The sequence below is a fragment of the Phocoena sinus genome, chromosome 9 (genome assembly GCF_008692025.1).
Source record: "Phocoena sinus isolate mPhoSin1 chromosome 9, mPhoSin1.pri, whole genome shotgun sequence".
NCBI lineage: Eukaryota > Metazoa > Chordata > Mammalia > Artiodactyla > Phocoenidae > Phocoena > Phocoena sinus.
This window is the reverse complement of record NC_045771.1, coordinates 75,267,796-75,295,075: the sequence shown is the minus strand read 5'-3', so window position 1 is coordinate 75,295,075 and position 27,280 is coordinate 75,267,796. Positions and strand designations below refer to the sequence as shown.

Below are 27,280 nucleotides of genomic sequence, written 5' to 3'. Positions count from 1 at the left end.
GTCTGTGTAACCTTGCCTTTCCGTTAGAGGGTTGTAGGTGGAGGATGTGGTATAAATGGGGGTTTTATCTTTTGTTTCTGGTTATAAAAGGAATATATGTAATGGAGAAAAACTGGAAGTTTGAAAAGACGGAAACAAACAAATCTACCAGTAGCCAATCACACAAAAACCATTACTATTAGCATTTTGGCATATTCTTTTCTATTTGTTTTTTAAGCGTCGTTGACCTTATACTGTCTCTTCAGTTTTACTTACTATTTTTTATTATTATTTTTTGACTTTTCACCAAGATACTTACATATATTACAAGTTCTTTAAAATATTTGTAGTGGCTGCATAACATTTCATCAGGTGCCTGGACTCGCTCGGAGGAGGGGGTGCCGGTGGCAGAGTAACAGCAGTGGTGTTTTTAGAAAACCAAGGACTGTAAAACCCTTTCTGGTGGTAAAAAACATACCCTAACAAAGTGTCTCCTCCTCTGTCATTCATATAGGTTGTGTCAGTTAATTCCGCAGTCACCTACTTTTGGAATGTAGGGCACTTTATTAACCTTGGGTCTCTCGTCTAAAAGCAGATGATCAATGTTAACATACTTTGAATGGGGCTTCTTAAAAGATTAGGGTTGGGATTGACTCTAGCTCAGCTGAGTCAAGTTAGAGAAGATATTAAGTTTGTTACCTAGTTTCATGCAGATAAGGAGAAAGTGCAGTTGTAGGTGTTTAAAATGAAGTTTAAAAAAATTTGATTAAAACTAAAAATTGGGGAAGTTCTAAAAATGGAACTCCTTATGAAGTACCTCTTAAAGTAATTATGCTTCAGGAGGAGGGGTGGACACAAAAAACTTGGAGTTGCTTTTGGATCTTATACAGCAGAACGCATGTAAATCGGCGTCTGAATGTCTTCCTCCTAGAAAGTTCGGGATGACAGTACAGGCTGCTTTAATCGGAGTGCTAAGTAGCTCTGGTGTTTGGCCTCTTTCCCTGGTTCGTCTTGGCTTTATAATGTCCCGCCTTTGGGGCCAAGGCTGCTCTCTGCTTGACCTCCCCAAGCAAGAAGGTAGGCGGTAACATCACATCTCAACTTCATCGATAGACGTACTTAAGAGTCGTTGGTAAACAGGCCAGCAGGAGAGCTTTGGAGAAGTCAGTGTGGTGCTTTGTAATTGTCCAGTGGAGGTGCTTAGGCTTCTGAGACAGGCTTTTCAATTAACTCTTTTCTGTTAATACCAATAAATGTGCTTTGAGATGGTAGCAGATATTTATAAAAATAGATAAATTAAAATTCTTTGGCTGATGTGTTCAAGAAATGTTGGATTAAACAGGTTTATTTACTGCAGGAATTCTTTAACATCTTTAATTGACTTAGGGGCATTTTTCAGCTTTAATGAGGGAGAATAAAGTAAGCAACATCCTCAAAACTCATTTTGCCTCATATCATCTTTTTCTAGGAGGACCTCTTTTGATATCTTGATGTAAAAACATTTGTAGCAGAGGCGGGATTTCATATCTAGGTAGTATGGCTGAATGCTTTTCAAACTTTACTGTGGTGTGATTCACCTGGGGATCTTGTTAAGCTTCCCCTCCTTCCTGATTGAGTGCATCTAAGGTGGCACCTGAGAGTCTGCATTTCCCGGAAATGCTCACGTGATGCTGCACTGCTGCCACACAGACCGCACTTGGAGAAAGGAGGTAGTTAACTGTTGATTACTAGCCGCTGAGAAGGGGCCCGAGGAAGATTAATACTTGCCAGGTGGTTTTAGTAGCGTTCCGGAAGGCTCCCTCATGAGCTGCGAGAGCTGATTGGAAGTTGCTGATGCCTCTTATGATGAAAGGAGGATTTCCAGAGTGAAACCAGAGAACTAGAGATCCCCTGATCTCCGGGACTTCTGAACACCGCTGGGTGACCTGCGGGGTATGTGCTCTAGGTCTCCTTCTGGCTGAAGGGATCACCATTTCTCTTTGCTGGGACTGTCGCGACCTTTGTGCTGGAGTAGAAAGTTGTCGGGGAGGAGACCACCGTTTGAGGAGAGACTCTATGATGACTTGTTAGGGAAGAAAAAGGGTGTCTAGACAGATGGGAAGAAATAATTTGGCGGGAAGACAGAACGAAGGGGATTCAGTGGAGGGAGAAGGAGATCTAAATCAGTGTCAAGGAACAGAAAGAGTAAGCGTACAGTCAGGGCAAGAAACTTGTTGGCACCAACGCAGCACAAGGCTCATTACCCGTGACAGAGAGGGAGCCTGGGGAGAAAGTGACCCTGTGCTGAACCTGGCCCGTGGTGGCATCTGATGTCAGCAAATGTAGAGAAGTGATAGTTGGGGTGTGGTTGCTGGAAATACTAAAGGAAATACGTACAAGATGTGAATGCAGTTGTGGTTCCATCGTATGGCTGTTAGAGTACAAGGAAGTGGAGACTGGTGCGTTTCTAAAGTGAATTTTCAGGCTTAAAGAAAAGCTCACGAGGGCTTCCCTGGTGGCGCAAAAAAAAAAAAAGAAAAGTTCACGAGAGGAAGGAGGACGTGTGACCAGGATAAAGAAAGTCTCACGAGCCTGTAGGACTCCAGGGGCAGCTCACTGAGGGCTTGGGAAGTAAGTGAAGGCCGACAGAGCTCGCGGTTTTGTGTGTGATCAGAGCCAGCAGAGGAGGAAGGCATAGGCCTGCTTCTTGCGGCAAGTGGCAGGATGCGATGCCTCTCTTCTTACCTCCAAAAAGAGGATGACGTTTCAAACGGAGATTGCGCGACATAGGCAGCAGTGGAGTGCCGGCTCCTTTAAATGACTTCTGGGGAGTTAGAAAAATGACCTTTTGTGATGCTGCAAGTCCACACGTGGGATCGCAGCACCGCTGTTAGGATTGTTTGCCACGTTGCCAATTGAGGATCTGTGTCATCACCCTGGTATCATTGCACGTGTCATGAATTTTATAAGTTGTGTATGTGAAATTGTAAACTGCCATGGTTAATACTGATCCTGTCAGGTTCTAAAATGAATTCTGCACCCGTTTGGGAAGGGACCATGGTCCCAAGAACCTGATAAAAACTGATTGGTTCTGAGGTAGCTCCTCCAGACTCCTGAGTATGGGAAACAGGACCTCACCCCCATGGGTCACGTGGATGAGTGAAATAGCCAATGTCCAAAAGGTGCTTGCTGTGAGAATCCTGGGCATGTGCCCCGTAGAAGAATTTTCTTTCTCTTCTGACCGGGAGGAACCTTGGGTGAGAGGCAGAGAATTCTGTCAGAGCTGCTCCAGCCTTGCTTTGTCACAGGTACTCTGCCATGTCCTAGGGATGTGGATGAAAAAGATACACCCCTGTCCCCGGAGCAGCTTACAGTGTAGGAAGGGAGACCCACATTCATGTATGTAATAACAGTCAAGTTTGCTGAGTGCCCCAAAACAACACTGAATGCTTTCTGGGACTTCCCTGGCAACCCCGTGGTTAAGACTCAGTGCTTCCACTGCAGGGGCCACAGGTTCGATCCCTGGTCGGGGAACTAACATCTCGCATGCCATGTAGCTCGGCTGTAAAAAGAAAAAAAAAGGAGCGAACGCCTGCTGAGCACGTATGATACAGTGAGCACCTTTGTAAGCCCTTTAATATTTTAAGTCAGTGGTTCTCAAAGTGTAGTCCAGGAGCACCAGCATCTTCTGGGAACCTATTAGAAACAGATTCACAGCCTCGCCCCAGACCTAAGGCATGCCAAACCTCTCGGATGGGGCCCAGCAATCTGGTTTAATAAGCCCTCCAGGTGATTCTGATGCAAGCGATTTGAGAACCACTATTTTAAGACATGTAACCCTGACAAGAACCTTATGAGCAGATTTCATTTCTCCCATTTAAAGAGATGGAAACAGAGGTACAAAGAAGTTAATTTGTCTACAGATGCCTGACTTTTAAGTGGTACAGAGAGGTTTCGATTCTAAGCAATGCACATTTAGATCTATGCTCCTAACCACCAGGCAAGGCTGCCTCCCAGGAGAATAAGGTGCAATGCACAGAGGAAGGAGCTGTAAACTCCAAAAGGTAAAAAGAATTAAGATATTGAGAGCTGGATTTTTTTTTCCTTTGCAAACATTTAATGAGAATTAATTGTATGCAGTGAATCATCTTACACACCGTGGACATTTATAAATATGAGCGGAATATAGACCCTATCTTTAAGATTCTTATAATGAATTAGGAAAACCTAATATAAATATGTAACTGGAACCTAAAGTGCTTTGAAGTAACTAAGAGAAATTCTGACGGGGCAGGGAGTGGGGATTTGAGCATATGAATACATTTTGACATAAACTGAACGGAAACTTACTTCTTAAATGTATGAGGAGAAAGGCATTCCAGGCACAGAGAATATTATGTGCAAGATTCAGATGTTTGAAACAACATGTGTTCCTGGATTTGCTAGTCTGCATTACGGTATAGATTGGAAATTCCTAACTTAAAAGGAGTTCGTGAAACTAATTGCTCCTTGTTTATTTTCACCATCATGTTTTTTTTTTTTTTTTTTTGGACGGTGCTGTGTGGCATACGGGATCTCAGTTCCCTGAGCAGGGATCGAACCCACGCCCCATGTAGTGGAAGCATAGAGTCTGAACCACTGGGCCACCAGGGAAGTTCGTGTTTGTTTTAATCTTGGGAGCCAATAATTGTTTTGACCTATTTCTTGCTTTTATGTAACATGTCAGTGAAGGTGGAAATGTACCTTAAACAGTTTTGGAGGAAATAATCTTAAATGGCAGCGAGAGATCATTTGGTTCAAAATGAAAAAACTTCTTACTGGTTACTCACAGGGATATATTGCTAGGGAGATTACAGAGCTCCTCCTGCACTGTAAAATTTGATAATCTAGACCAGGATTGGTAAAGTTTTTCTGTAAAAGGCCGGAGAGTGAATCTTTTTGTCAGGAAAACGGCCAGAGGCCATATGTAAACACAGCAGCTTAACTGTGTTCCAATAACACCATGAACCCAGTGTGGCAGGCTGAGTTTGGCCTGTGGCCCCCTAATCCAGGTTCCCACCTGTTTCACGTCGCTTAGATGAAGGCCGTGGAATGCGCCAGGAGACCTCAGGATGTCCTGTTTGGGGCTATTATTTCTGAGGTTCTGTGTATGGCTTAGTTGAGTAATTGAGAAATAAAAACCAGAACTAGTTTGTAAGTCTTCCGTCTGCCAGAAGACTGTATGTTATCACCTTTATTGTTTTGCAGGGTTAAACAGTTTATGTACAAATTGACAAGAAACATCTAAGAGACTAATTTATTTCCAGAGCCGATGAAGGGAAGCAAGATACCTATTCCTGTATTTCTTTTGCTCATTTCTGACTTGGCATTAATATAGGAAAGGAAAAGAGAACATTCTTTCCTCTTGAAGACCCCACACAAAGTGACTTATTGAAATGTTTTCCACTACAAAGAAATCATTGGTATTCAAATGGATCTTTAAGTTCTAAAACAAGCACAGAAATTATTCAGTGTATAAAAATATACTCTTGCTTCATATGTGACCACTTAAGACAGAGTTGAGACACTAGAGAAAACAAGGGGGGAAGGGTGGCAGAGGTGTTGATGGGTTTCATAGGTTTTGAGGGGGTGGTATCATACCTTACTACTTGGCCTGAGAGTCTGGATCACCAGGTGGTGTGGCAATGGGAAGAAGTTGCCATTGGCAGTTCAGCCCCTGTTGTATACTGTAGAAGGTCCTAGATTGACAGAAGGTTGAAGTCCCTCTGGGGGTTTACGAGGCTGGTTGAGGAGAGATGATCTACACATGCAAATAGAGCCGGGAGCCGTATTAGTGGCAAATACTGACAAGTATGGAGTGTTTAGGGGAAGAGATTGGTCACGGGAGGCTCAAGGCTTGGGTAGGCCTCATGTAGCATTTGTGTGGATGGAAGGAAGGGCAGGATGTGGAAATGTAAAGAAATACAGGGAGCAGAGGTCATGGCAAGGGCTTGCACACAGAGGTGAGAACGCACACGGTTTGCAGAGTAAAAATCAGACCAGCCACCTGGCTAGAGCGGGAAGTTTGCAGGAGAGATGTGCAGCCTGGATTATGTAGACAGTGAGGGGACTGGCCGCTTGGGTAAAGTCTTGGGATATTGTCTGTGAGCACATAGGGAGCATAAACTGTTTGTCTTTAAATAAATTATATATTTTAGTAACAAGATGATATGTAAGGAGAGGTTTTAGGGAGGTTAATCTGATTTGTGTGAAGATGCTAGAGGCCAGAGTGGTCAAGGAGGCAAGGAGGATCATTCTGTTGGGTAGCCAGGATGATAATGTTACAGTGAGAGCAGCTTTTACATGCTGTATTTTGAATTTTTTTGAGGATTTATTTGTAGGGAGGAAGGAGGCTTTTATTTTTATTTATTTATTTTTTTGCGATACGTGGGCCTCTCACTGCTGTGGCCTCTCCCGCTGCGGAGCACAGGCTCCGGACGCGCAGGCCCAGCGGCCATGGCTCACGGGCCCAGCCGCTCTGCGGCATGTGGGATCTTCCCGGACCAGGGCACGAATCCGTGTCCCCTGCATCGGCAGGCGGAATCTCAACCACTGTGCCACCAGGGAAGCCCAGGAGGCTTTTATTTTTTTGAACTTTACGTTTTGAAATAATTTCAGACTTAAACATACAAATAATACAGAGACTTTGCCTTATAACCATCACCCAGCTTCCCCAAATGTTAACATTTTATATAACCACAGTGCACTTGATACACAGTACCAGCATTGACACTCAAGTAACTGAAATACAGACCTCGTTCACTTTCTGCCAGCTGTCCTACTAAGGTCTTTATCCTAGTCCAGGATCACACTCAGGGTCACATTGCCTTTCCTTGTCAGTTTCCTTTGTTCTCCTCCAATCTGGGGACCCTCAGTTTTTCTTACTCTTTCAAGACTGACAGTTTTTGCAGAGCACAAGCTAGCTATGTTGAAGAATGTCCCTCAACTTGGAGTTGTCTGATGTGTCTCATTAAATTCAGGTATGCATTTTGACAAAAATACCCTAAAAGTGCCTTTCTCAGGGTATCATATCAGCAGGCAAGTGTTGTCAAGTCTCATGGTTGGTGATAAGTTTTATCACTTAGTTAAGGAGGTGTCTGCGAAGCTCCACTGAAAGGTTACTATTTTTTCCTCAGTATTCCTTAATAGCTTGTGGGGAGACACTTTGACACTATGCAGATATCCTGTATCTCGCCATACTTTTGTTCACTAATTTTGGCATCCATCGATGATTCTTGCCTGTAACATTTAGTACTGTGTTCTTTGCCTAATGTTGATATTCTCTTTGCCTCCTTTCGTTGCATTTAGTAATTGAAAGAATTCTATAAGGAAGAGCTGTCTCCCCACCCCTCCCCCAGCCCAGTTTTTTAATTCAATGATTTATATCAGTATGGACTCATGGGTATTTATCCTACTGGTTTAATGCAATACTTTCATTGTTTTACTGCTCAAATCGTCCCATATTTGGCCAGTGGGAGCTTCTTCACGTTGGCTGCTGTGGAAAGGGTTCATGCTAGAGTCCAGGTGTGACCGGGCAGGTTGATTTTACCGCAAGTAGGGGGATTCAGTGACACGTGGAGATAAGTAAGCTGACAATTTAACTGTTGACCCAAAAATCTTCAGTCACTTGATGCCTAAACCGTAAAGGTTTTTCTGTGATTGCATTAACCAAGGAAGCCCACCCGGCTAGGCAAAATCATTCTCTTGTTTATAAACGCAGAGAAGAAAGATACTTGCCCAAGGAATGAATAGAACCACGTTGATGACACTTTGGGGTTTGTTTCTGTGGTACCTATTGTATATATTTTCCCAGAAGCTGCTGGTTGTTGCCAATCTGTCTCCCTAGGCAGGCAAGATTGTGAAACATTTATAAGTATTCCTAAGCCCCACTTTAATTTTCTCCTTTAGCTTTTAAGTGGGGCAAACATGTTTATACTAGAAGAGAGTCCTTTAGCAGTAGGAAGTAAAAATTAAGTCTAATGCTATGGATGTCGTTAAAAGGGGATGTCCTTTCAGAAGGTATGTAGGTACGATGCCGCTCTGGGGACGTGAGGTTCCTTGGTTTAGGGCTGCGTCTGGGATGTGGTGGATAGAAAACACACACCAGAGAACAGGTGCAAGGTGGGATTTCCTGAGACACTGGCTCTTTGTTCTACACAAGCCAGACTTAGAAGCTCAGACTCAGAGCCCAGGGCTGTTCGGATGGCTTGCACCTCTGCTGTGTTCGGATCACTTGAGGAGTGCGTCAAACTACAGAGCAGCAGGCGGATGATGAGAGGTTCAAATTGCCAATTCCCACCACTGGTTTTTATAGTTTTTCTCAGACCGGGGTGCATGTTAAAACTACATCGAAGGGCTTGGAAAAAACCCACGCAGGTCCCTCTCCTATAGGTTCTAATTCTGTGGACCTGAGCTCCTGTTTGATTATTTCTTCAGTTTCCCAGATGGTTCTAATTTACCTCCAGGGTTGCGAACTTCTGGATCTAGCAGAGACAGCTATCTGTGACATCTTTATGCAGTTATCGGCACTTGTTTGTCATGTGATTCTTAAATCAGTACATTCCATGTTATAAGATAAATGTATGCTGAAGTAACTAAAGACAGGCTTGGGCTGCAAACTCGGGTGAATTTCTTAACCTCTTTAAGTCTAGTTTTGTCATCTGTAAAATGGGATTAAAACCTCATAGTTTTTCAAAAATTAAGCAATATATTGCATGTAAAATATTCAGTACAATCTCTAGCACACAGCAGAAACTCATTTATTACTTAGTAACAAACAGCATGTTACGGTAGAGTGGTGACTTCGGAATCAATCACAATATTCTTCCAGCCCTGGCTGTGTAACTCCCAGCTCTGGGGCCTTAAGTAAATTCCTTAATTTCTCTGAACCTCAGGGCTCTTGTCTGTAGATGTATGAATAGGTGGGTGCAGCTCCTAATGTGGGAAAGTGCTTAAGACAAAGGAGGTGCTCAGTAAGCATTTCTGCCACCTTCCCTTTCATTCTGTTTTTTAACACATCACAGGGCAGTGGAAAACTCTGATTTTGAGAATATCATTGACTTCGGTTTGGCCAGGCTGTGTTGAGAAGATATTGTTACAGTGGCCTTTGTGGCTGTGACTGACTTTGGGAGCACATCCCTTGCAGCCTCAAGGAATGGTTGGGCCTGATGCAGAAAGAGTTGTGGTGCCCGGCCCTGTGCTTCCACATCAGCACTCGACTCGTGTCTCCAGTTTGCATTATGCCGAACTTGTGATGACCGTGTCCTTCTCAAGCCAACTGCCTGGCTGAGTGGGATTCTGTCCTTTTCACCTGGATCAACTTTTGATTGAGATGCAAGGGTATGCTGGGGCTTAAAAAGGACCTCTCTCCCCAGCCCAGGCCTTAGAACTCTACTGCACAGCCTACTGGATCACAGCCTTAATTGTTTTAGTGCATGGTCTCTTAACACATGGGCCCTCTAGTTACTTACGGAGACTTTTGGCTTCTTAGAATGATAAGAAATCTAAGTACACTTATTCCACTTTAACATGTTCATTTCTACTTGGTCACCCAGAGTGGGTAAAGGACAATGGCTGAAGGTGACAGCAAGTTGTGTTGTGAACTGAATTCTCAAGTTATCAACAGATTTGGTAGTTCTTGTTGGTTCCTATTTTAACAAAGCAGGTCATACTTCTCTGGTGACTGAAGTGATTCATTCTTTTTCCTTTCCTTTCTCTCTTCCCTTGTAGCCTAAGTATTTTAATTCAATCCAAGGAGAGCATTAAGGCATGTCCTTTAAAAGCTGATTTAAAAATTTGCCTTAAGTCTACCATATAGTTTAGCACGATATTTCCAATGACTCTGAAATAAGTTCCATTTTTGGTTCAGACCCAGCCTCAGAGACTATTAGCATCTAACTTTAGTGGACCCCTAACTTTAAAAAAAAATGAAAGTAATATATGATTGCTAACCAGTTATCTTTCTGAGTAAAGCCTTCTGAGTTTACTCTGAGTTATCCTTCTGAGTAAATAAAATTTATTATAAAAAAAAAAAAAAAAAAAATTTATTATAAATTTTTTCTGGAAGTTCATTTGTGAATATTAAAGGGTTGCAATTTTCTAACACATGTTTAAAATATGAGGTTTGCACGGAGTCATTTATGGAATCATTTTCTATGGTTCATTAAATTGGAGAGGAGAAGAAATAAATTTGAATTAAAATCTAATTTCATTTGTACTGTTACTAGTCTTCTCTCTATGGTCCATATAAGTCCTTCATGAAAGAATCATTGCATCTAGCTTAAGTAATTCTAGGAAATTGGAAATAAAGGGGGAAAAAGAATCATTTCATCTGGGCTTTATATTTGAGATATCATGGTGAGAGCCATTTAAAAGAGGACACCTGCATCAATTGGACCAGACATCCAAGATTATAGAGTAAATTGATAGGAAATTAGGAAGAAGAAATGTTCTTCCTGATTTATTTAAAATGTTCTTGAGATCCCGTGTCTTCTGATAAATGATTTCTAAGTTAGAGGATGGTCTTGTTCACATGTCTGTTTCTGGAGCTGCCACTGTACCTGGCAAGGAGATCAGTAGGTGCTTCATAAGGGAAAGGAACGGAAGTTAGTTGCCACAACAGTGATGAGATGAAGCCCTGAAATGCTGAGAGGAGAAACAAAACCGAGGGAGTCCAAGATGGGATGAAAACAGCTGAGTAATTGAGTATGAGGGAAAGAATATTGAATGGCGAGGGGTGCATCTTCAAGGGTGTCCTTGTGCTACTCTTTCAGGGAAATGTTGGGAGAGCAGTCTGTGAGGTTCTTCCGAGCAGTCATTCTCAGATTCGTGTAAGTTGGCCCATGGTGTTTCCCCAGTAAAATTATGTAACAATCCTTTCACAGTATCTATGAAAAATGAGGTAATGGATGGTCAGTTCCTCCATGTTCTTTTTTCTTTAAGTCTTTGGCACTTGCTATTTTTAGTCAATACCAACAGCTAACGTAAAGTGGTCTCAAAAAAAAGTACAGTTACGGTAGTTATTTTAAGTTGAACAGATCAGTCCTTTCCGGAGTGGTACAGAGAGCGCTGAGCTTCCCCGGCTCAGGTGAGTTTGAGAGCTGCTGTCCTGGAGCATTCAGGAAACACAGCTCCCTCGGGGCCAGTTAAGAGCGGGCTTCGCAGGAGTTTCTGACAACAAATCTAGGTATTGTGTCCTGTAAAAGGCAGTTCCTGTTGGGTTGCTCTGGTTGATCCCCTGTGGGCTAGGAGCTTATCTAACACTGTTATCTAGTCGGCATGGAAGGACCCCATGGCTTTATTGACTCACCTTACCAATCTTTTGTAACAAGCCATCCACCGGGAAGTTTCTGTGAAGTGGAATTGTGCGAGACAGCCAGATTTGGGCTGGCGGCAGAGAGAAAGGAAGCCTTTCTGCTTTCTTTTGTGAAAGTGCCCCCGCCTAATTCTTTAGAGCTTGTTTCTACCTGGAAGCTTTCTTTTTAACTAGATTATGTGAAGTAGTTGCTTTTCTGAGCTGATTTAGGCAATTAGATGAGTAATAAAGATTGTCATTCTGGTCTGCCATATTGACTTTTAAAAGGCTGTTTAGGAAAAAAAAAAATCACTTATCATGATGATTCATCTTCAAGTTATAAATCTGGTGTAGATGCAAATTTTAAACTTCAGTATTTCAGTAAGTGAATACAATGCCTAGGCTCAGAAGACAGAAGGCCTAGGAAGGGCCGGTTGGGAATGTGTATAGACTAGACCAGAAGGGGTGAGTGGGTGTTTTATTTTAACACATAGCAATTAAAAATGGCCTATCTTAAACCTTTCTTTTTTTTCTTGGAAGCCACTGCAAATCTTTAGCAGCCAATTGGCATTCCTGGATAAAGAGTCTGTATATTTGTTTCAGTTTAATTAGAAGTAATATGGGAGCTGTGTGGAGTGGGCAAGGGGCTGAATGAGAATTCTGTCTTAGCTTAAAGTTTGGTAGAAGGTTCAGACGCTGGAAGGCAGTGAGTGGCAGGGTATGTTTTGTAAGCGATTCTAAGAAGTGGACGCGGCGGACTAAAAACTATGGGATCTCAAAAGACAGAAAGCTTGGGAATAGCGGTAAAGAGCTTTTAAACATAGGTTGGAAGCTCAGTAAGTGTTCATTTCTCTGTTCCTTTTCCTAAACCGCAACGGGAAATGATAATAGTTTTCTATTGCGCTTCTACACATGTGGGTGATGGTGCTGCTTACTGGATTGTTAGGTAGGAAAAATAAGCTCCTACAATTCAAATCACTGAGCAAATACTCAGTTGATGCAGAGATATAAATATCTGTAATAAATGAATAGAAAAATAAACATTTTGTGTGTGTGAGGTTGTGTGCTAGAGGCTGTGAAAGCAAAGCAGGTTGAGCTGCCAGCACTGCCTCAAGGAGCGTATGGATTCTTTGGGGCAAATGCACACATAGAAAGATAGCCAGTGCTGCAGAGCACCCAGGAGCCGCCATATAAATAGTCAGAAAACAAAGAGCTCCCAGAGGGACAAACTGCAGTGGACTGGGGTGGGTGGGCGGAGCTTCACCCAACAGGTGACTGCACAGACCCGGACTTCAGTGGGGTTCAGGGGTGTAGCAGGGAAGACGGAGGGCTTTCGGTTGTGGAGGACGGTGTGAGCAGAGGCAGGTATGAATCGCAGCTTCTTCTGATGACCAGATCTCATGTTGAGTCAAAGAAGCCATGTACGGAGGTAGAAGGAGAATAGAAATCTGTTGGAGGCAGACTGTGGGGGGCCCAGAGGGGCAGGCTGGGGGTTCGGACTGACAAGCAAGAAGGGACCTACTATCAGTTGAGGGGCTATATAGGGACTTCTGTTCAGTTGAGGTTTGCAGGATGGCCTGAGGGGGCGTGACTGGAGCACAGGGAAATCCACTGAAAAGCCGAAACAGCAGTCCAGGTGTGCAGGGATGAGAGCTGGAGCTCGGGTTGGTGAGAGTGGAAATAGAAGGGAAAGGAGAAATGGGATCAAAATCACACTGAGAACAAAGTGATACATATACAAACATCCTTGTTTTTCTGTTGCACTTTTTAAAGTTGCGCTCTGTAGATTGGGAACCGTTCCCATGGAATATCCTGTCCCATTGGGATGAATGTTGACCAGATATTTACACTGAGTGAGAATAAAGATGTTCATCCTCCATGGCCCATGACATTTTTTTGGCTTAGACAACTGCTGGGCCTGCCACGGTCGCATATATTGTGTCCTCATAGTACAAAGCTTTCTGTTTGGTTCTAATTTTCCCCTTTTCTTTCTTTTCATGTAGACTCTATCAAGAAGAATTTCCAATCCATACCTTGAACCTACTCCTTCCCAGGTATGATTCTTATCTCTCTTACAGCATTTTCTGAAACAGTGATTCTTCCCTTTGCTCCTGATCATGCCGTCTCCTTCACCTGGGATGACACGGCCGAAGGTGTTTGAAATGTTCTGATGCTTGTGTCATGGATAGGACAAAATTTTTCTCCCATTTTCCAAGTCCTCTACATGAATGCATTATGAACATGGCAGAGTTCATATATAATATAAATATTTTCAATTTGCTGTATGATAGAAATGCTGTATTTTAAAAATACTGGATATTTTACTCTGAAAACTTTGTGTAAAAGGGGCTTATTTATATTTATTGTTATCTAATAGTGGAATATCTCTGAATGCTCATTGAAACAAGGTGGGGATGCCTTCATTACGTTATGTTAAAAAAAAAAAAAATCAGCTGACAGGGTTGCATATTTTAGAATAACAGGAGACTGTGAGCTTTGTGAGGGCAGGACCGTTTTGGCTTTGCTCACTACTGCATCGCCAGCATCTGGAATGGGACCTGATAGCTGCTCAGTGTTTTTTGAATGACTGAGTGAATGAATACTGGTACATTGTCAGGACTAGTCAAGTGTCAGCTGACTCATACCTCTTTTATGGTAATACTTTCTGTTATCGGACTTAAGTCGTTTTTTCTTTTTTTAATAGATTTAACATGTTAAAAATAAATCATTTCCTGTCCTTCACATTTTCTTCTTAGGTTGTGTTTAGGAGGTGATTACAGGAAAATTTAGGGAGTGTAAGGATGGGGTTGAAGTGTTCCGGATCAAGTTATAGTCAATATATTATCGATTTGTTTGCCTTGGGAGAAGACATAAAATATCTTGTAGGTGCAAAAAGAGTTCAGCAAGAAACAAGTAAACAGATGTTAGCATGTACCCTCAATATATCTTCACTTTCATGAGCCTTTACTTAGACGGTTCATTTTCATTTAGCTTCCTTTGTGAAGCAACATTGCCCTGTGGACGAAGCTGCCAATTATAGAAAAAGGAGGTAGTTTATAAAGTGGGACATAGACCTCTCCAGATCTGAGGAATACCCTGCTTCATCCTCCAAGAATCAGAGATGCATATGGACAAATCAGAAGATTAAAAAAAGAAGCTATATGAAATTTTTATTTGCTAGATGGAATTGTGAAGTAGATGAAACCAGGATGCTTGGCATTAACTGTAAACTCTGCAGTTGAGTGAAGCTTAAAAGCAAAGCACGGAAGCCTGCTATTAAATTGTGTCATGGTGCGAGATGCTTGCTAGATAGGAAAAAATTATTTTCCCAGCTTCCAAGACATTTACAAGTATGCATTTATCAATATGGCAGAGTTCATATATAAATATTCTTCAATTTGCTGTATTGGTACAAACATTGTATCTAAAAAAACAGGTATTTTGCCCTGGAAACTCTGTAAAAGGGAATTATTTATAGTTAAAGCAGTTAAGTGTTTTAAGCTTAGGGACTTGGCCATAACTTTTTCTATATAGTATGTCATTGGCAGCTCACAAATTGTCACATCATTGTTCTGAATTCTCAGTGAGTGTTTGTCTTTTCCGTGTAGATTTATGGAGAGAATTCTTCTTGTGCAGGAAGAGCACTGAGGAATATTATCATCGTTCAGGCAGCTGACCTGATAAAGGACAGGGTGAACCTCAAGGGATTTTACAGGTAACACAGTTTCCTAACCCCTTGTCAGAAATTCTCCTTGAGAAAAAAACCCCAAAACATGTTAAAGTCATAACCTTGATCACAGAGAGATGGGCAATTATCAGTAGTAGGAGGGTTGGTTTGTTTGAAGTGTCTATTTGGGATACTGGTGGTATGGTGACTTTTCTCTTAATTAAACTTAGCCGAGTGTTTCACAGTTGGACTCCTGGTCTGAAGATAGGGAGATTACAACTGGAAGATTACAATACCATAAAGAATAGGGAGAGTACTCAGAATAAATGATAACAAAAAAAGTAGGAAAGGGTCTCAGAATAAAGACATTTCTTTAAGTTAACTAAATTTAGCTTTATCACAAACTCATTACAGTCATTTTCTTTTTTTCCATTCGCCACAGATGGGAAAAATTCCATCATGGGCTGGCTTTTGGGGATAGTGGTTCCCAACCTATTTGAGTAAGATGAGCCCCCATCCTTTTTTCTGAAGCATAGTTTACATACAGTAAAATGCACAAATCTTAAGGGTACAGCTTGATGAATTTTTAGTCATTACACACACTTATGTAACTACATCCACATCAAGCTTTAGGGAGTTTTCACACCCTAGATCATTTCTTCGTGTCCCTTCCCTGTCAGCAACTATCTCATGCCAACAACTTCTTTCTGATAAAAAAAAATTTGGCAGAATCGGTTATCTTGGCACCATTGACCAACTGTGTAGTGGAGATGAGAGAACTATAATGAATTAACACTTTAAAATCCCATGTTAATTAATCACAGTATTTCCGTAAGTTTTGACACATTCGGCATAGGTTAGATATGATTTATTCTGTTGACAAACAATGCTTTTGTGTATATGGAATTGTGAACCTCTTGAGAAAGCTCAAAGGTCACTGCCCCACCCTCCCATAAGGAATTCACAGCCCAGGGTCTGAAAAACCACTGGTTTAGAGCCTAGGCCAAGCAGATGCAACAGGCTGGAAGACGGGCTGTGGTGATTGTTGGATTACTTCACGTAGAGCTCCCCCCGCCTTTTTAAAAAATAGATGGTGGTGTCAACTTTAGACAAGCCTAATTTCCCCCCCCCCTTTTTTTTAAACTGACACTGCATGTATGGGCATCCCTCAGAGATACTGCAGGCTTGGTTCCAGACCACTGAAGTAAAGCAAATAGCACGATAAAGTGAGTCACATGAGTTACTCTGCTTCCCAGTGCCTACAACAGTTATGTTTACACTCTAGTCTGTTAAGTGTGCAATAGCTTTATCTGAAAACAATATACATGCCTTAATTTTGAAAATATTCCTAAAACTTGCTAACCGTTATCTGAGCCTTCAGCAGGTCCTCATCTTTTCTGTTGGTGGAGGGTTTGAAATATTGTGATAAGTACCAAAAATGAGACACAGAGACACAAAGTGAACGAATGCCATTGGAAAAATTGGCACCGATAGACTTGCTAAATGCAGGGTTGCCACAAACCTTGAATTTGTAAACTTGGTATCTGTAAAGTACAGTAAATGAAAATGCAATAAAATGAGGTCTGCCTGTGTAAGTCTTTGGGTTTAGTTGTCAGCAGGCTCATAGGATTCATTCCAGTCCCCACATGAGGCTGTATGTAGGATCTGTCCTTGTTCTCAGTTTTGTTTCTGATTGGATATAGATTGAAAAAGAATTGGGAGATGTACATTAATCAGGTTCATGGAAAAGAACCATCCATCCAAGTAAGAACATGCCTAGGGTTTAGTGGGAGTAGAATGTGGAGAGAGCATGAGTTGTCCTATTTCAGATTCCAGGTGATCAGGCCAGAACCTCATTTCTTTTATAATCTAAGGACTGATGAATGCTCTGGGTTTAGAGACAAAGTGCTAATATGATTGCCTAGGCTGGGTCATTTTCATTTGTCTGGTAGTAAACTGAGCAAAGCGTTCTCCATGTACCCCATGAGGATTACTTTCGCAACTGTGAAATGTTTTCCATTTATTTGGTACTATAGGAAAAATCATACTAGTTTTTTGAGGCTTCATGTAAGTGTGTAAATATCACTGCCCCACTGACATTTGAGATGAGGGTTCTCTCTGCACTATACTATGAATTAATTACTAAAAATGTAACCGGAGACAGAAGGAGGCCAAGAGAAAGCGAATTTTCAACTTCAGAGATTAGTAAAATTAATGTTTTGTTATGGCAATCACATTGGCCTTGGAGCCAGTCACCTCCATATCACAATGTTCCTGTCAAGTACGGCAACGCTAGTTAGATCTGCATGTACTCGGAACAGTTGCTGGATTCAGTACAAGACTGAAAATACACGGGGAGTAAGAACTGCCGTGGGTGTTCACATTCCTCCCTTCCAGGCATCTCTGATTTCTCCACTGCTCTCCCCTCGGTCCTGGAGGTTTAGGTATTTAAAATGGATTGTTGCTGATCTGGTCCGCAAGTCAAGGGGGTGTGAGTTAACGGCAGCGGCAGCTTACCTCATTTTGTTTGCTTTGGTGGTGTTAGTGATAGTGTTCATCCTTACCCCAGTGATGTTTTGCCTGGTGCAGATGGATTGTTGAAAGCGATTCAAAACATAACTTGTTAAATTGGAGATGGGGGTAGAAAGAGATCGTGTGCCCCCGAAACAGTAGCTTGCTCCGAGCACGGGAGCCTGATTATTCAGTAATAACTACACATGACAGCAGTCACGGCGGGACCGTGTTTTAGCATATCCACTCAGCCCTGCACCTCCCCAAGACCGAGCCCTTCCCAACGAGAAGGTGGGGCTGGGTCACCGGCATCACCCGGCAGCCGGTTAGAAATGAGGGCTCGGAGGCTGCACCCAGCCACACTGCATCAGAGTCTGCACGTCAACAAGATGCCCCAGGGGACTGACTCCTACTAAACACCAATTTGGGAAGCCCTGGTCTGAGGCACGTCTTCCTCATCAGCTGTGAACAAACAGGCCAACGCATCTGTCCAGTCACCATTTGCAATTTGACAGTTTAGTTTCGTAAATGTTTTGCTGTATCCTGCCGTGTTCCAGGTGGTGTCAGACACAGAGCAGGCTGAGGAGCTGTCTGTATTGTTCTGAGAATAAGGAATAAGATGATAAAAGTGCTTTGCAAGCCCAAAGATGCGGGCTAATTGACAGAGGTGTTGAGGAATTAACACTTTGAGCCTTTAATATGAAAGGTGTCCTGTAGAAGTTAAATTTGACGGTTTGGTCTAATTGCCTGTTTTGTTGCAATCTGTTTTCTTGTTTTGTTTCAAAAAACATCCATTTATTTGACTGTTAATCTTTCTTATGTCTTAATGCCAACCTGCAACTGGAATTGTACAACTGGTACAATCTGGAATTGCCTTAATGGCCTCAGAGTATCTTTCAAATATTTACTCCCAAAAAGTGATACTTTATCTAAAGTAGAATATTTGTTCAGATATCTCAGCAGAAATGCTTACTACCTTATTTTTCCATCACTAAAGAAAATGTAGCATCTCATGGCATTTCTTCATAATGTTGGTTACTGTGTGATTTCTAGGTATTTATAACTATGCCAATCATAAAAGATAGACAATATTTTTCTGTTTTAGGAATACAAATAAATGTTGGCATCTTTTGGTCCTTAAATACCAAATATAGGAGAAAGATAGCCTTTTACATGATACACCTCTTTAAAAAAATTTTGGGTGACCTTTTTTTCCATACGGAAGAGTGGGTTTCAATGAAATTTCTGCAAATTAAAAAAACTTCAGAAAGTTTTCTTCGTTTGGTTTTTCATCTGAAGCTGATAAAGATGGGGAAGTAGGCATGAAAGTACCGCATGTGATGCCCAAATTGGGGCATTCTTTGAATACAGCTATGTATTTTAAGGATTACAGAGAGTATTTCTTGCACGTGGTTAGTGGAATCCATCATCCAGGTTTATGGGTTTATGATCTACGCTGCTTGGCAGATTGCTTAGATTATGTTAAAAAGATTAACAGTCAAATGTATTGTTCTTTGAGACAAATATTAAGATTTACTCTCCGTTTAAAGATCAGAAAACAAAACTTCATACTACTCACTGTGGTATAGCCTTGTCTAACCCTGGAATTATTTTGTTCTCAAAGAGATGAGATTAAAATGTGTAATTGCTTGAACCAAAGCTGATCACCACCAACTCGAGGTACTTGTCTTACCAAGGCAGAAGCATTGTCTTCAGGTAAAGGGCTGCTAAATTTATTCCTTCATTTATTCTAATGTATGTATTCAGAGACTTTACCGTGGGCCTGGACTGTTCTGATGTTGGCGATTAATCGTAAGTTACATACGCATAGTCCGTGTTCTCCTGAAAATTGTTCTCAAGGGAGATATTATTCATTTGGAAAGATGTATAATTGCTAAATGTTACATACACATAGTCCCTGTTCTCCTGAAAATTATTCTCAAGGTGAGAAAAAGAGATACCAATCATTTGGAAAGATGTATAATTGCTAAATGTTAGGTGATGCGAAGAAGAAGTATAAGAGGATATGATTCTAAGCTTCTGTAAGGCAAGCGATAGTTGAACTGAAACCTGAAAGATGGATAAGAGGTCCGTGTCATTTATTCTTGAGTTGTTTGTTTAAAAGCACATGAAAGTGACGGTATTAAATTTCATTTTTTTTGGCAAATGGGTGGCAACCATGTCTTACTGGGAATGGCTTTGCTTTTGTCCAGGAGAAGCTGCGTTGGGTCGGAACTGGTAGACTGGCTTCTAGAACACTGTCCTTTGGTCCAATGCAGATCTATGGCCATAGGGGTCTGGCAGCTCCTACTGGATATGGGAATTATGTCATCAGGTTAGTGTTACATGTTTTGAAGGCGCAGAATCATTATGTTGTTAAGCTACTTGACCAAAATGTGTTTGATTTCCTAGATGATATTATAATCTAGATGGAAATTGTGTTTGCTGGTAAATATTTGCATTCTCTTATAAATGAACGTGACAGTTCATCTTTTGTTACTTCTCACACCTTTTGTAAAAATAATTAGGTACTTGTTTCATTAACTACTACCTGTAAGAGTCTTTCCCTTACCCCCTCTTCTCTACTTAAAATGATGCACACAATTTTTTTAAAAAAATCAGTGACATCTTTAGTTGCTCTAAATGTGTGAGTTGTCTTGCTGTACTTAGAATAGTCATCAGAAACTGACTTTATGAGTAGCATGTGTATGCCATTTTAATTGTGTAAGTAGTCATAAACGATCTGTGAAAATAAGCTGTTGAAACAGAACAGAAAATTGATGTTAACTAGAAGCTAAAATAGATGGTGGATATCTCTTTTCTTTGTTCAGCCAGGGAATGGAAGACTTAGAAGTCAAGCAGTTTGGATTCCTTATTTATCTCTATCACTCAGGTGCTGGTTTGTCACTGAGAAGCCCTTTTCTTCTATAGATGATAAATATTGAGGGTCAGAGAACATAGTAAGTTTCAGAAAGGCACACCCCAGGTCCCACTGTGGAAAAGTGGTACAGATGGGGATGTGGGTGTAATCTTAGTCGGTCCCACCTAGCACCTGATGCTCTTCTTTAGGAAAACAGTTAACTGCCTTTGAGGAATATAATTATCAGCTTGCTTGTGCGGTTCAGGTTTCTGCTTAGCAAAACATTTTGTGTTAATATTTTTTGGAAAAGTCTCCACGTCTTGATTTCTTTTAAAATAGGGTTTCCCAACCTTGGTAGTGTTCACACTTTGTGCTAGATAATTCTTTTTTTTTTTTTTTTTGATAATTCTTAGTTAATGGTGGAGGGGGCACTGTCTCGTACATTATAGGATGTTTAGTAGCATCCCTTTCTTCCACCCACCAGATGCCAGTAGCACCCCCTAGTTGTGGCAACGCGGAATGTCACCCGACATTGCTAAATGCCCTCAGTGCTGGTTGAGAACCACTGATCTAAATCTTGCCATAGTGTTGTATTTGTGTACCACCACAGTATTTAAATGTACTGCTTTGGGCCGCTAAAAATAAAAGTTTCTTCTACTGCCTTTGAATTGCTGTTGATTTCACCTGTCCCTGAAGTAGAACAGTTGTAAAATACATGTGAATGTGCTGGCCAGAGCTTCAAGTAATAAAAATAGGGTGGTCAGTAGGTCCTTTTTAATTCAGTGGGACTGTGAACATGAATGGACTTCATTATCATCCTATCCCTGGCTTCTCCCTAATACTTAGTAGGCCTTTCAATTTATTATTCAGTTTATGGCTCTCTAAATGATATACTTTACAAAACTGATCCACGCCTTTTTTGTTTCCAACAGTGGACCAGCATTTATGCTTTCAAGATACCTATGTTTTCTACCAGTTTTCGTCTGATGAGTGTAGCTACTTGTACTGTGAATTTGAAAGAGAAGAGGCGTGGCAAAACGGTGTCAAACTTTTACTGCAGCTGGTGCCTCTCATTCCCACTAGAGCTGGCATCTGTGAACTGTAAGTAGATGCTGTTTTGTTCCATTGTAAAATTATTCTCACTTAGAGAGCCATCCCTGTGTCTGGGGACTGTGCTCTGCTTTTTAAGATCATCTCCTTTAAGAAGTAATTGTTTTATTCCCATTTCTCAGATGCAGGTTCAGAAAGGTAAAATGCTGAAAATTCAGTCCAGATAATAAATGACTGAACTGGTATTCAAACTCCAGAAGTCCATGCCTTACCGGCTGTACCACGCTGCTTCTAGTTTAATCATTGTTATATGAGTAGATGATATAAGTTGGGAATAAACATGATTTAGCTTAAGTTGGAATAAAATAATAACTGACATCTTATCCTCTCTCCAAGTCGTGACTTTCCTAAGAAAGAGCTCAACAGACATTTCTGAAAATAATCTAGAAGCAACAGTTGGCAAATTAAAACCCATGAATCATTATCACATGAAGATGCTGAGTCACTATATGGTTAATATGAACGAAAATTAATTCATGAGACGGGGTGTGGGGACAGGACTGAGTCATGATGTGATGATCCTGACATGCCTTTGTTTATCCACAGCACTAATGACAAACTTATTTCAGTATGATGAATTGCAGATTAAAAATTTCAGTTAGCAACTTTTATGTATTCAATTTGTAGAATACGTTGAGATTAGCAGGGCAAGTGGTATTATCCTCATCTCATGGGTAAGAAAAATAGGTTCAGGGAGAAGCACCCACAACCATAACAAAGATGAGTTACTCTTGTTAAAAAAACAAAAAAGACAGTACGGAGCAGTTATTACAGGCTTTTAGAAAAGAAATAAAATGTCAGAATATTAATGAGACACTAATAGGTTGATTGTAGAGGATGCATTTTATGTCAGGAACTATGCTAAGTGCTTTATATTCATTATTTCATCAGTTTCTACTATTTTAAAGTGAGGAAACTGAGGCATAGAGATCAGGTAACCTATCTGCGGTCACACAGTGGTGTGTGGAGTATTCCATGTCTGTCTGGCTGTAACACGTACGCTTTTAACAACTGCTAGAGTGTGTGCCCAAGAGTTATGGGGGTCATTCTAGCTTCCCTTTCTGAGATGTTATAACCAGAAGCTATAAAAATGTTAGACTGACTCTGAAATGGTTATGAATTCAGTGCCACTGGCACCAGCGCTGTTTATAGAGGACCTTGCCATGGTGAAGCAAATATAATGCATCATTCGATTGTCTAAGTAAGGAAAATGTTTCTTAATGTAATGTGGTCTTAATGTAGGTCAGAAGTTGCCCAGCAATAGTCAAGGAGCATTTCAGTAAATGCTAAAAAGCTTTCTAAGAAGGAGTGGAATGCTTTTTTTTTTTTTGTGGTACGCGGGTCTCTCACTGCTGTGGCCTCTCCCGTTGCGGAGCACAGGCTCCGGACGCGCAGGCTCAGCGGCCATGGCTCACGGGCCCAGCCGCTCCGCGGCATGTGGGATCTTCCCGGACCGGGGCTTAAACCCATGTCCCCTGCATCGGCAGGCGGACTCTCAACCACTGCACCACCAGGGAAGCCCAAGTGGAATGCTTTTTAAGCTAGAGGTGGCTGTGACTCTGTGGGACTGGCCCTCTCTGGCAGCTTTTCTTAACCATTTCCCATCCTGAAGTCGGAAGTATGCGCAGTCCCAGGGGGTGTACCCAGATTAACGGGGTATAAGGGTGTCTGAAGTAAACTCGCAAGCAGTCCTCATGGTTTATCTCCTTTCTCTCCCACCGAGGAAGCAGTTTGGAATGCCAGTGAGATGACCTTTTTACAGGGAATCCCTGAGTCTACTGTAGGTTCTAAAGATGAAGCTATTTAAAAATTTTGGTTCCACGGGCTTCCCTGGTGGCGCAGTGGTTGGGAGTCCGCCTGCCGATGCAGAGGACGCGGGTTCGTGCCCCGGTCTGGGAAGATCCCACATGCCGCGGAGCGGCTGGGCCCGTGAGCCATGGCCGCTGGGCCTGTGCGTCGGGAGCCTGTGCTCCGCAACGGGAGAGGCCACGGCAGTGAGAGGCCCGCGTACCACAAAAAAAAAAAAAAAAAATTTTGGTTCCTAATATTCCAGATTACTTGCAGTCTTTTGTTACACTGATCACTGTATACAGTGTCATGCCTCTGGGGTTGATAATCACTGTAGCATGCCTATCAGCACGTTCTTTTTCTCTTGGTGTGAACTTGTACGTTTGGGGGTGGTAATTCCTCTGGGAAAATTGGCATTGGGGAGCTATAGACCTGTTTATCCCATATTATAAGTATATACTATAAAAAGATAAAATTACTGAACCCACTGCAAGTCTCTTCTGGAGCAAAAATATATGTGTGTGTGTGTGTGTGTGTGTGTGTGTGTGTGTGTGTGTTTATTTATTTACTCCATACTAGAGTTATAAAGCAAACTTCTAAGCTCTGATATAATGTTTTGGGCCAAATTTTTGAAAGCTCAAGTTTAGGTTATCCAGACTTGGAGTAAACTGTGGTCAGAGAAAAGATGTCTAGGGACATTGTCCTCTGCCAGTTGGGTTGTCACAGCCCTTCCTAAGGTTCAACACATACGATCCCATCATAACTTCTGCTCTAATCTGGTGATCTCCATTCATTCTAGCCCACACCCGTTTATTCCCTCAGGCCTTGTGAAGTTCTGCTCTTTCCTTGTCAAGTTCTACCCACCCCTCAAGGGGGAGTCCAAGTCCTACCTTGACCACAGAACTTCCGTGATATGTGCGGTCTATGATCAGCCCTAACTTTTAGTAACCTACTGCTCTTGCTGTTTGTTTCAATTTTTTTTTCCACTCTTCTATGTCATTCTTAGTCCTACGGTATCCATTCCACTGTATTATCCATTCATTTTTACCTATTCTACCGAAAATGCCCTCTAAAATCCTCTTGACTGATTAACTTACATTGTCCGTTCACAAGCTGAAAACCCGGTCCTGTGGTTCTTTTAATAACCTTTTTGAAGTCTGCCTGTGCAGTTCTACATTGGGGTCGTTCTAATTTGCCGTCTTCTCTCTAAATCCCTTTAAAATTATGTGAGGAAACTACTTTATGTCTCTATGTAAACACTGTTCTGTAAAGATTCATTTTTAAAAAGAAAAAAGAAACATAGATTTTTTTTCCCATTTAAAATAAAATGTTTAAAGCAGGAAGGAAAATGGAGCTAATGCAGGTTTCTAGGCTAATGTGAAGAAACAAAATTCGTATGCTATACAAAATGACTTTTCTATCCAAACTGAATAGATACTTTGAAAAAAGTGAGTGCATTTGTTCTCAAGGGTACTGTCTCTGGGGGAAGAAAGAACAATCGTGGTATCTTCTTCAAACTGAAAGGCAAATCATATCATCCGGAATGTCCTTTTTCCTAACTCTTTTTTATTGGGGTGGGGCAGTTAGGAACGCTGAAGTAACATTGTAGGGAAAGGCAGCCTAATAATTCCTCCAGGATGAGTAAGACATGCTTCTGTCTAACGCTGACTTGGAGAATTTAGGCTGTGCGGGAGCTTGGCTGTTTTAATTCAAGTCCCTGTATTACAGCCCTCCCAGCTTGCCCAGGGGTGGGAGTGGTGGTACTCCGAATAACAGAGTCTGTGAACCTTGATACATAAAACTATATTCTGCCAATTACAGGGCAGTTAACACTTATGCTGCTGTTAGAAGAGTCATGGAAGATTGCTAAAATTTAACTTATGCTGCAATCAGGCAGGGAAAGGCAAAGGTAACTTCTTCATTTTTCTCTAAGCGTTGTGTTGTCCACATGAGCTTCTGTCCTGCTGGACAGCCAGAAAGAAGGAAAAGAGAAGCCCCATAATTGTAGCCTAATCCAGTAAAATGACTCTAATAAGGAAATTTAAAAGGTTTCCTTGTTAGCTGTTGAGCATATTTTGGTAAAAAGGTTCAGTCTCTCTGCGCCCTCTCCTTGCTCCTCAGCAAGACAGCCCCCGGGGATATGGTGAGTGGTGTGGGCCCTCGACCCTAGCAGACCAGGCTTGCCTGTCAGGTTAGCCCTTTCCCATCCGCACTGATCTTGCCTAGCGACCCCTGAAGTGTGACTGGGGTGCGCTGTTACTGTGGAGCCTACTGTCGGTTGGGTCTGTGTCTCTCGGCTTGATCAGTGCCCAGTGGTCCTAGCTGATGCGTCCGCCTGCAATGTCAGCATCAGCTGACATTGTGCTGCTCCTGAGGTCTGGCTGCGGCTTCCACAGACACCCCGTTCAGTCGCCTGACCTCTGCTGAAACAGCTCTCCCTCTCATTGCATCCCACCCTGACCTTCCCTGACTCTAACCTATGTGTTAAACACACACACACACACACAAAACACAAAAAACCAAAAACCCCACACCTGTTCGTTGTTGCTGTTAATGAGCAGAGTACTTAATTGGATGGTGTGGCTCACCTTGCATTCCTCACTAACCAACTCTAGGAAGAGCTCAGCCCAGAGGATTGAGATGAACTTGTTAACATTCATGACTCCATGCTCTAGGTAGAGAAGCAGAAGGGCACTTGAGGTAGATGGTACAGTGTGTAGGGCAGGAAGTTAGGAAGACGGGTGGCGTGTTGAGAGGGTACAAGGCAGCTTGATGTGGCTGGAGCAGTGGGTCACAAGCGGGGGGGGGGGGGGGCGGGGGGCGGGGCTCAGATCGATTGCAGGGGTCTGCACATCTATAGGGAAGCTAAGCATTGTCTTTGTATTGAATAGAAAGAATGACTTAACTGTATATAGATGCTGCCGAAATAAGTAAAATACAATTTATTTGAATTCACAGTAATGTTTTTGTCATATAGTTTGCTCAACAGGTACAGAGTTTATGGGTCTGTGATCTATTTCTATGTTAAAGGCGTCCCCCACTTAAAAATGGGGAACAAATGGCTTGGTCACTTGGCCTAAGCTGCCCTGGCAGTGACAATAATACAAAAAATAGCAGTAATAGTTAACACTCACATGTACTTACCACATGCAAAGCAGTAGTCTGAGCATTTTACATATGACTCATTTAATGCTCACAGCAGTAGTTTGGAGTTGTGATGCGGAAACTGAGGCAAGACAGCTTGTGTAACTCGCCAAAAGGGCAGGCCTCTGTACTTGGTGGCAGGCAGTAACATGAATTGAAGGCAGATGGTGAATTTGGAAGTGATCTTCATGGCACTGGTTCTCAACCATGATACTTTAAAAAGTAAACAGGTATAACCTGAGATCTGCTGTATCAGGATTGGAGTAGAGAGATGAGACATGGGTATCAGTACTTTTTGTAAAGTTCTAAATGTGAGGCTAATGCATACCAAGGTTGAAATCTACTGTTCTATAAAGTTAGCCTTACAGAAAACTCCGTTAAGTGATAGGAAACGTGAAAGTTAATTAAATCAGAGTCTCAAAATACTACGTAAAGAAGCCAGATGAATTTTTTCAGAACATAAAGACTTGATTGAGCATGGTACCTATTGCCACTTGGCTGACACTTCTGAAATTCTGTAAATTTAGCTTCATAAGCATTTATATCTGGAAGGGATTTCCTAGATAATTGAATTTGCTCCTCTTAATTTTCAGGTAAGGAAAAGGGTCTAGTCTCTACTGAGTAACTTACATAACAGCACTTACTGATGATCAGGTTTGTGTAAAGTGCTGTGCTTAGCCCTGTAACAGTTGTGTAAGTTATGTAAGACCTTTTATGAGGCCAGCTGTATTATGACAAAGTTCAGAAAAAGAAAATGAATGGAAACACAAAAGTCTTATCAAATATTACTGAATTGGATCTGGCCATATATAAAAATGATAATATATCATAAAATAATATTTATCCCAGAAATACAAGGATGATTCAACATCTAAAAATCAGACAATGTAATTCACCAGATTCAGTCCAA

At 41.7% G+C, this 27,280-nt stretch overlaps 1 protein-coding gene across 1 annotated transcript in view; it reads left to right on the top strand.

The window, feature by feature from the left end:
* The first annotated feature begins 13,298 nt into the window (after positions 1 to 13,298).
* RAPGEF5 (Rap guanine nucleotide exchange factor 5) overlaps positions 13,299 to 27,280 on the top strand; it is a 181,087-nt gene continuing 167,105 nt past the window's right edge. The window contains exons 1-4 of the mRNA XM_032643882.1: positions 13,299 to 13,344; positions 14,899 to 15,005; positions 19,682 to 19,803; positions 21,261 to 21,429. Coding sequence (XP_032499773.1) covers positions 19,752 to 19,803; positions 21,261 to 21,429 — 221 coding nt within the window. The 5' untranslated portion in view covers positions 13,299 to 13,344; positions 14,899 to 15,005; positions 19,682 to 19,751. The remainder of the gene's footprint in view (positions 13,345 to 14,898; positions 15,006 to 19,681; positions 19,804 to 21,260; positions 21,430 to 27,280) is intronic.